The sequence below is a fragment of the Pteronotus mesoamericanus genome, unplaced genomic scaffold, assembly GCF_021234165.1.
Source record: "Pteronotus mesoamericanus isolate MK-2021 breed Mesoamerican mustached bat unplaced genomic scaffold, CSHL_Meso_final contig_82, whole genome shotgun sequence".
NCBI lineage: Eukaryota > Metazoa > Chordata > Mammalia > Chiroptera > Mormoopidae > Pteronotus > Pteronotus mesoamericanus.
In genome coordinates this window covers 28,970,125-28,979,863 of record NW_026555265.1, presented here as the reverse complement: position 1 = coordinate 28,979,863, position 9,739 = coordinate 28,970,125, and the positions used below count along the sequence as shown (strand labels likewise).

At 42.1% G+C, this 9,739-nt stretch overlaps 1 protein-coding gene across 2 annotated transcripts in view; it reads left to right on the top strand.

The window, feature by feature from the left end:
• The first annotated feature begins 6,736 nt into the window (after nt 1-6,736).
• The window catches only part of VGLL3 (vestigial like family member 3), a 44,003-nt gene continuing 41,000 nt past the window's right edge, over nt 6,737-9,739 (top strand). For both annotated transcript variants that reach the window (XM_054585234.1, XM_054585233.1), the window contains exon 1: nt 6,737-7,229. In XM_054585234.1, the coding sequence (XP_054441209.1) occupies nt 7,104-7,229 (126 nt within the window). In that variant the 5' untranslated portion in view covers nt 6,737-7,103. The remainder of the gene's footprint in view (nt 7,230-9,739) is intronic.

Genomic DNA, 9,739 nt, shown 5'->3' with positions numbered 1-9,739 from the left:
CCAATTTGAGAATGATTTTAGCATTTAAAGATTAGCATTTTTATGAAAGACATGGCTCCCAAACGTGAACCAATATTTCATCTGGTGGCCAATCTAACAAAAGGAAGCCTTTTCAATGCTGGAAACCAACTGTGTCAAACTTACTGAGGGGAGGCCCCCAAAACCTGGAATTTATTTATAAAAAAATTGCGTATTTATTCTTACATGTTTAAACTTCAGTCTCCTTCCAAGTACCCTCCAATGTACCTATTGAGACACTTTTTTCCCCACTGCTCAAAACAGTTTTTGAACTCACTGATTTTGATGTCTTTTAGTGCTTCTGCAGTTTTTTGTTTCACCTCTTTCTCAGCGCAATGTTTTCCTTTGAGGACTTTTTTCATCTGGGGAAATAAAAAAAAAGTCATTCAGGGCGATATAGGGTGACTATGAAGGGTGGGGCACAAGGTCATGCCATTTTTGGTCAAAAACTGCTGAACACTTAGTGCTGTGTGGGCAGGTGCGCTCCTAAATCACCCATCATGAAATGGGCGAATGTATTAAAAGAGTCTTCAGAAAAATTCACTGGGGCCAAAGGCAGCCTCTCACAACAATGCCAGCTTTTACCCTGATACAGATGGGTTTCGAGAACACTCACCTAGCAGGGGAAGCCTGTACTACAAGGGGCCCATTCTCTAGAAGGTAACTCTGGAGATATATATATGTGTGTGTGTGTATTTGTATGTACATGTGTATACACACATATACATATACACACACACACATATATCTCCAATTTATTGTGGGACATTGAAAAAATATTCAACAGTACTTTGAACCTTATATGGTCTCATTTGCTTCATTTATTAACTTCAGAATTCTGTACAAGATAAATATCCATTCTAGAAATCATGGGCTAGTTTTTCTAAGTAATTTGCATGTAGAGGTGAGTTGAGGATAGATAAGATTTCCTTTTTTAATTATTTTTAATGTTCAATTACAGTTCACATACATTATTATATTAGTTTCAGGTATACACCCCAGTGATTAGACATTACATAACTTACTAAATGATCATCCTGATAAATCTCACACCCATCTGACACCATACATAGTTATTAGAATACTAGTGACTATATTTCCTTGTGCTGAACCTTATATCCTCATGACTATTCTGTAACAACCAATTTGTACTTCTTCATTCATTCATCTTTTTCACCTATTTCCCCAACCCCAAAAGAAGAAAAAAATTTAAAAAATGAACAATAAAATGACAATAAATACATATCTATCAACAATTGAATTTAAAAAAACAAAATAAATGGACAAGCAGAACAGAAACAGACTCATAGATATAGTGAAAGTTTTGATGGTTGACAGCTGGGAGGGGGGTTGGGGAGATGAGATTTCTTCGGGTGAGAGGATAAAGTAAGATGAGAAAAGGGCCCAGGACTCAGCAATTAAGAAACTCAATATTTAGAGCTTAAGTAGAGGAGGATTTCGCGGAGGAAACTGAGAAACAATAACCAAAATGTAAAGAAACTGATTAAGACGGGGGATGTCATGAAAGGAAGCAAAGAGGGAATTTTAAGGAGGGGCTAATCTATAATGGTAAAATTTATGAAGCATCAATTAAGATGAAGTTTAAAAAATGAGCTTCAAACTTGTTAATATGTTCATTATCGGCAACCTTAATAAATGTTGGTGGGGTGATGGGGCAGAAATCTGATTGTAAGTGGCTCAAATAGTACAGGGGAAGGAAGAAAATGGAGAGAGCAAATTTGAGGGATTTGGGAATGGTGAAGAAGACATGAGGCAACAGTTGCAACAGGACATGAGTAAGTCCACCAGAGAAACATAGTTTAAAGCAGGTGATTCTGAAGGACAAATGAATAAGGAGGTTTTATTGATTTATGTACCAATTTCAACCTTCTCTTTTCACATCTATTCAGTTAATATTATTGCCACGGTCCTTAGATCCAGGCACCCGTAGTCCATCCGTGGCCTCTGAGCTTTACAGCACTCTTCACTGGCCCTTGTCCTATTGTGCCTCTCCTCACAGGAATCTATAGGGCAAAGGGGCACCTCACCCAAATCCCTTCCTTCTATTGTATTGTATTCCTTCTACTGTATCTCCATCAAACTATTACATTAGTTTCCTATTGCTGCTGCAATGAATAACCAAAACGCAGTGACTTAAAACAGTGCACATTTATGACCTACGAATTCTGGAGGTCAGAATTGCAAAATGGTGTCGGCAGTGCTGTGTTACTGTAAGGGATCTCTTGCTTTCCTGCCCTTCCCAGGTCCTTGAGACTCTGCCTTATTTCTTGGCTCATGGCTGCCTTCCAGCTTCAGTCATCCACGGATGTCTGTAGAGCCTTTTTCATTTTACATCACTATGACACTAACTCTTCTACTTTCTGCCTCCCTCTTAAAAGGGCTCTTGTGATTATACTGGACCCACCCAGATAACCGATGGTAATTTTATCTTAAAATCCACTCATTAGTAGCCTTAGTTCCACCTGCAATCTTAACTCTCTTTTGCTATGTAAAATAGACATATTCCTAGGCCCTGGCCAGGTGGTTCAGTTGGTTAGAGCAGTGTCCCAATACTCTAAGGTTGTGGGTTTGATCCCTGGTCAGGACACATGCAAGAACCAACTGATTAATGCATAAATAAGTAGAAAAACAAACAGGTGTTACTCTCCCCCTCCCCATCTAATACCAATAATTTAAATTAAAAAAATCCACATATATATCCATAGGTTCCAGAGATTGGAGTGTGACATCTTTTCACGAGGGATGTGATGGTGGCATTTTTCTTCCTAGAGCAACCATGCATCAGTACTGATGGCCTGAAAATTTCCTGTTCAGAAGACCCAGGCCCACCTTCTCAGAGCCATGATTTCTATCTAGAGCATGCTGAATTATCAGTGGGTTCAGCTTAGGTTGGAGGGCTGGCCAAGAATCAGCTGTTTAGTGGCTTGGAGGAGGGTTTGGATATACAGGTTAATACATCCACACATGTGTACTGCAGGTCCCATATGATTTTTTGCACTGATACCCAAATTAAGAACAAGGTTTGTTGTCAAAAAAAAAATCTTCAAAGCAAACAGAGAAACAAACAAACAAACAAAAAAGCTCCCTCTTTTTCCTCCCATCTTATTTCGAGAGATATTGAAAGATCCACTTTGTTACCCCCTAAATAAAACTGGTTTGAGGGGTTCACTTCATTAAATTCCAGCTGAAAAACTTGGGAGTATTCTGGGAAATTTGGTGAGTGGGGCCAAAAATGTAGTGGCTGTAAACCTCTGACTCAGAAGAGTTGGAAACATTTAAGGACATTTTGGTAGTCTGTTAAAATTGCAGTGGTTTGGATAGACACAAGTAGGAGGATAACAACAGATGGGTAGGATCAGGTTCCACATCGGGACTGAGCCAGAAGAGGTGGGAAAGTGTGAGAGGAGGAGAAAAGATAAAGGAGTACATTTTGAGAAACTTAAGCTCAAAAGTACAAATAATCAAGTTTCATCCCATTACTATTTTATTCCAAGTAATTGTGACAACTGTACAAAATAGACATGACAATGAGTACACCAGTGGTCAGATTGCATTCTCTGATCTGGGTGACTCACTATTGTTAAATGCAATTGGCCTACATTTCTCCCCATCACCTCACTCCTTTTTCTGTAACTCCAAGTTGACCAAAAGAGGATACGATCTAAAAAGCTTCTTCTTTTATGTATGTCTATATGTAGATGCTGAAATGAATATGTATGACTATGTACATATATGCACATGCGTACACCCAATGTATGCACTTGTGTAAGTATACATGTGTGTTTATTTGTATGTCCTTATCATGGCCAAAAGAAAAAGTAATGTGGCAAACTGAACCAAGAGTCAAGAGACCTGGGGCTTTGGTTTTAGTTTTGCCTCCTGTTCTCTATAGTTTAACCAGACTACATGTTTGCTTATTTTTGAAAGAAGATGTTTAAAACTAGATAATCATTTTGATTCGTTTCCATTCTAAAACCCATTCTAAAACATCTGCTCTCCTACCAGAAGTCCAACTTTGCTTTCCTGAACAGGAATTACTCTATATTTTGTTAATGAGCAAACAAAGACTCTCGCTTTGACATGCTATTTTCTCCCTCTGTATATCCTTCTTATAGATTTTACTTCTGGATAAAATGTATTATTATTTTCTCATTTTCTTCTATCAACACCGTGTAGAAATGAGGGAGGTATCAAAAAAAAAAAAAAGATAGTGCATTATAGGAAGATTTTGCCAAATACCTCCAGACTTTGGAGTCCATGAGTTATAGTGTTCAAAAACTATATCTTTGTCATACAATAAAAAATCTGCGGCATACCAGAGGCCATCTAGGTTGCCAGGAAGATGCAGAAATTGTTGGATCTAGTTCTGGCTTATTTTCTGAGTCAACAAATACATGTGGAATATCTTCTGAATGCTAGCTATACAAGCTATGAATGGTGTCTGCAATAGTCTAGTGGAGGAGAGAAATATTGAATGCATTATACCAAAAAATAAAATACCAACTACAGATATATTAACTTATTTAAAGATGAAGTAGAAAGTGTTAAATACTTAAAATAGGAGGTCTTGTTTTTGAGGAAGGATTGTCTCACAAACTAACTTTATGGCCTAATTCAATCACTTTAAAATTTAGGTCCTAAATTCTCTCATATCACAAGGCTCTTCTCATTCTAACATACAGTAAAAAGCCTGGAAGAAATCTGAAACCATGTTCCATGTTTTAACTTTCACTGATTTCATATGTGTTTGGATCCTCCACAAGGTATTAAGCTTCCCTAAAGTTATTTTTTTTTTTCATTCCTCTTTCTGCTTTATTTATTCAATGAATGTTTGCTAAGCCAGGCATTATTTGACTAGGATTCAGAGATAAAAGTCACAGTCCCTGCTCTCAAGCAGTTATGGTCATGTTGAGGAAACAAGCAAATAAGCAATTTCAAATCGGATAGAGGGTTATTAGGATGGTGGGGGAAATATTCATGGAGTGCTGAGGTTGCCTAGAGTCAGGGGCATCAAAGCTGGTCTTCAGCAGATGTTTTGGAAGATAACTCCTTGAAGAACACGAAGTTAGCCAGTGAAAATGGTGGGATGTGGTGTATTGGTGCAGATGTTCCGGTCATGCATATAAAAACATGGTAGTAGCAGATACCATGTTCCTTCTGAGAAAAGGAAGTCTCAGTTCAGATGGTGGAATGGACAGTTGTGGGAGATGGTGCCATAATCAGGCGCCAGCATTTGAGGGCTGGGACTGCAGACCGTGAGAAGCGACTGAGAAAATTTGTAAAAGTGTGATGAAACAGTATTATTTTGTTGGACTTGCAGTGGCTAGGACAGAAAAGAGTGGGGAGGTGAATTGTGAGGAATGGATCAGGGGAGGATTTAACCTGGGGCCTGGAAATCACTGAGAAGCCTCCTTCAGAAGTTGGGGTGAGAGATACTGAGTCAACTAAGGATTATGGCTGCAGAGATAAAGACATGAGGGGAGAGGATCCGTAGAAATGTAAAAGTTGGAATTGAGAGGACTCTAAAATCTCATGCGGGGAAAGTGAGGAGAAGGAAAGAGTGTTGGATAATTCTCAGAATTCTAGCTCAGCAACCGGTGAGTGGGAGATTTAATACCTGAGGTGCAGATTAAAAGAAGAGGATCAGTTTGGGGATGCGGGGAAAATATTAGTGTTCTTGTGAATGAGGTTCTTATGGAATATCTCTGTGGAGCCATTCAGACAGAAGCTAAACAAATGAATCTGGAACATAGGAAAGGGTGTGAACAGGGAATGTCAACTAGGGAAAAAGCAGTAATAAACATTTTAAAGAAATCCTTATATATCTTATTGCTAGGAATACTGCTCCACTATAAAGTACACAATTAAAGCCCAAACTGTTTAAGTCCTTAATAACTGTATTTTTAATATTCATTGGATGAAAGAATGGAAAAGTGAATAAGAGTTGTTACGAGTAGCAGAGAGTTCCCATCAATTATTAGTTTGTGTGTTTAAGAATGAGTTTGTATATATGTAGGTGCTAAACCACTGCAAATAGATAAACCTGTAAATGGTAGCTGAATGGATTTCATGGATTGTTGCTGTATATTGCTGTATGGAAACCAGGTTGGAAAAGCCAGAAAACGTTGACGTCCCACAAGAATGTCATACCATGAAGGTGTCGACTTAAAGCGAAGTTAACTTGTTGAAAACTGTGTTGCATTCCTGGCATGCGCGCCCTTGAAATAAAGTTTTAACTTTCACTTGCGGTTATAGTTAAGGCAGAGGATATCCCAGTTTATTTTGAGCCTGCTCAGTTTCACCTCTTTGGCCTCTGAGTTTGTTGTTCCCTGTGAAAGAAAGCTCCTTGGGGTTGCGAAGCCCTCGCCCAGGCAGCCAGGTGACGGAGACAGGGTGGGAACCCGCGGAGCTCTAAGGGCGCGGAGTCTCTCGCATACCATTCCCCTCCCACCATCGTCCCACGGCCGGGAGGCGGAGAGGGCTTCAAACTTCGCTCCAATCCGCAGCCGGCCCCGGCCGAGGTCCCCCTGCTGGGTGACCCGCCCGCTGCGGACCGAGTTGGAGGAACTCCGCGGCTCTCCGCGTCAGAGCCTGGGGAGGCGAAGCGCTCCCGCCTCCCCCGTCGACCCCTCCCTCTGCCCCTGCCTCCCGGTCCTCGCCCAGCTGGGAGCGCTGGTGATAGGACGGGCCCCGGGCGTGCATTGTGTGGATGCAAACCCGAGCTGCCCGACCCGGGCCAGGGCTGAGGCTCCGGCTGCCGTCGCCAGACCGGGCACTGTCATGCCCGCGCCGCGCGGCGGGCCGCTGCGTTCTCGAGCCGCTCTATAAGCGCGCACAAGGGGACCTCCGGAGGGGCTGAAGATGAAGGTGCCCGCGCATGGGCTCCCGCTGATTGCCAACCCTTCGCGAGCCCGCGCCCCGCACGGAGCCCGCGGCCTCCGAGGACCCGCCTTCGCCGCAGTAGCAGCTGGAGCAGCGACAGAGGCGGCGGCGGCGGCGGCGCGGGTCGCGCGAGCGCGTAGACCGGCGGCGGCAGCTTGGGGGCCGCCGCTGCCCCGGCTGCCATGAGTTGTGCGGAGGTGATGTATCACCCCCAGCCGTATGGAGCGCCCCAGTATCTGCCCAACCCTGTGGCAGCTGCAACCTGCCCCACAGCCTACTACCACCCGGCGCCCCAACCTGGCCAGCAGGTGAGTCACCGACCGGGCAGCCTGCCGGGGGCGTGGGCGGGGGCGAGGGGCACCGCGAGTATCGCTCTGGGGCTCTGGCGACGTCCGGCCGGGACCGGTGGCGCGGAGGATGCTCTGGGACTTGCGGGAGCGCCCCTGAGCGGAAAGCCAGCCGAAGAGAGGAGGAGAGGCTTCAGGAAGGGACGAGCCTCCTGGGGGGACGGGTGGGAATTCGAATTGAGGCAGTGCCCGGCTGGGGGCTTCATTGAGTGTAGTCATCGGGGCTCAGAGGCTACCCTCGTAGCAGCCACCCTAGCTCTTAGGGCTCAGTTCTCTGAAGCTCACCAAGGGCATCTGTCTTAGGAGTCTGTGAGTAAACTTCCATTAACCAAATATTTTGTTTCCTTTGGTAAGGTAGAGTGTTTCAGAGTTTTCTCGATTAGAGGGATGGAAGTGTGTCACCGACACCGGGGAGGCTACCTGAATAATGAGATCAGGAAATGGCCTTTTGGGGATTTTTATGGTGAAACATGGGTCTGGTGTAACGTCTAGCAAACGCTACTAGAACTTCTTGCCGAGTGTCTTCTTACGACAGTGACTTAGAGGACAGGGATTGATCCCCAAGTTCCTCATTCACTTCTCAAAATTAAATTTTTGGATGGTAACACTAGTTAATAACATTAGGTGTTTCAGGTGTACAATTCTGTAACACATCACCTGTATAATAGCATTGTGTACTCGCCACCCAAAGTCTTGTCTCCTGTCACTATATATTTGACCCCTTTTACCCGATTCATCTTCTCCCCACCCTCATTCACCTTTAATTCCACCAAAGCCCATAGGTGGAATTACAGTTCAGTTGTTGAAAGTGCGTTGTGTGTCCCCTTCTGTCCAAGAGGTACCCTTGGATCTCTGGTTCTCTACCTTGCCAAGAGTGACTGGGAACGCGGTTGATGAAAGAGGTTCAGGAACCAGGGAGATGATATAGTTCCTTCAGAAAGGAGAGTAAGGTCCTGGGAAACCTGGCACTAGGTGCCCGTGGGTATTCCTCTCTGGACACCAACCAGAGTGTGTGTCAAGGCTTAGAAAGCACTGCTTAAAACACATGTGAGTATGAGGCACTGGGTTACACCAAAACAGGGTCTTCAGATCCTGAGAATTAGACTGCGTTGTTTCGGTGAGACTTAAAAAAATACACTTATGAAGACACTTATCAGGGAACTGGATATGGTTAGAAAATTGCAATCCACTGAATTTAAGGATTTTTTTTTTTTGTTAGTTTCTTAGGAACAATGCGTTTTATGTTGGTCCTAAGGGTGTGGCTCTTTAATTAATCTGGCTTTTAATTTCTGTATTTTCTTTTCATCTGTTTCTTTGCTAGATTTGTAGTGCTACTCTTTGGAAAGAAATCATAACTTCTCTTTTGAATTTAGGGGCTGTGAAATCCATCTGATTCTAAAAGAGTATATGCCACAGATTTATCTTGCTCTCAGTATGAGGTTAACAAGGACCGATTAGAACAAAAAAGGAAGGAATCCTACTTTCTTGCTATCATTATTATTATTTAATAGTTAGCAGGTTCAGCATTTCAGAGAAGGTTGCTTTTGGGGAGGAGAATGGGAAAACATTTTGTAGTTTGTGGTCAAGGGTGACAGATTAAAACATTTTGGCTATATTGTTGGTTTTTCTTTGGCTTTAAATATAAAAGCTACAAATAATGGAGAAAATCATTTAGTGCAAATTGGGCAAGTCAGGCAAAGAGGTGATGGGAATCAGTTTATGTGTTTTATAAACACACAGTCCCAGATGAACCACCCTTTCCTCCTTTCTTCCGTCTCTGGGACTGTAGAGGCCTTCAATTATCAATTGGAATGTGGGCATGCAACAGACTCAAACTTTACTAGACATGCAGGAAGGTATTTTTTTTCCTTTAAAAATAACTTGAAGTAGTGGATGTTGTAAAGACGACTTTATTTTATAGAGTTGTAAAAGTAATTCTATTAAAATATGAGTCTATGATGGGTGTTAGTTTTGTAATCATTTTTTTGAGCTAGAAAATAAATTCAGTATCAAAAAAATTATAAATTACAAGTCATAACATTTAGTTTTCCGTAAGAAATAACTCCAATCCTTTATTTAACCTTTGCAATAGCCCTGAGACTCCATTCCCAAATTTCATTCTTTTGCTAAGACCATCAACAAACTGAAGAGTGAACCTTCTTTGTTATGTAATTTATCAACATTGATGAGTATCACATATCTGTAAATGATGATCAACTTCCAGGATGCTTTCAAATTCTGTAGACCTTGTTTGAATAGATGTGAGGCTGAGTTGACCTAAATAACTTGGTTGAGAGATATGCTTGGAAATTTTTATGTTGCTTTTATCGAAATGGCTTGTTTGAGACTAATTTTTTAATCAAGAAACCATTTGCCTATAACTGGCTAACAGATTAAAAAGAGGCTTGATATTATAACTACTGTTCTTTTACTGTTAGGAGTTTATTTTGATGACCTATATTTTCTATTGG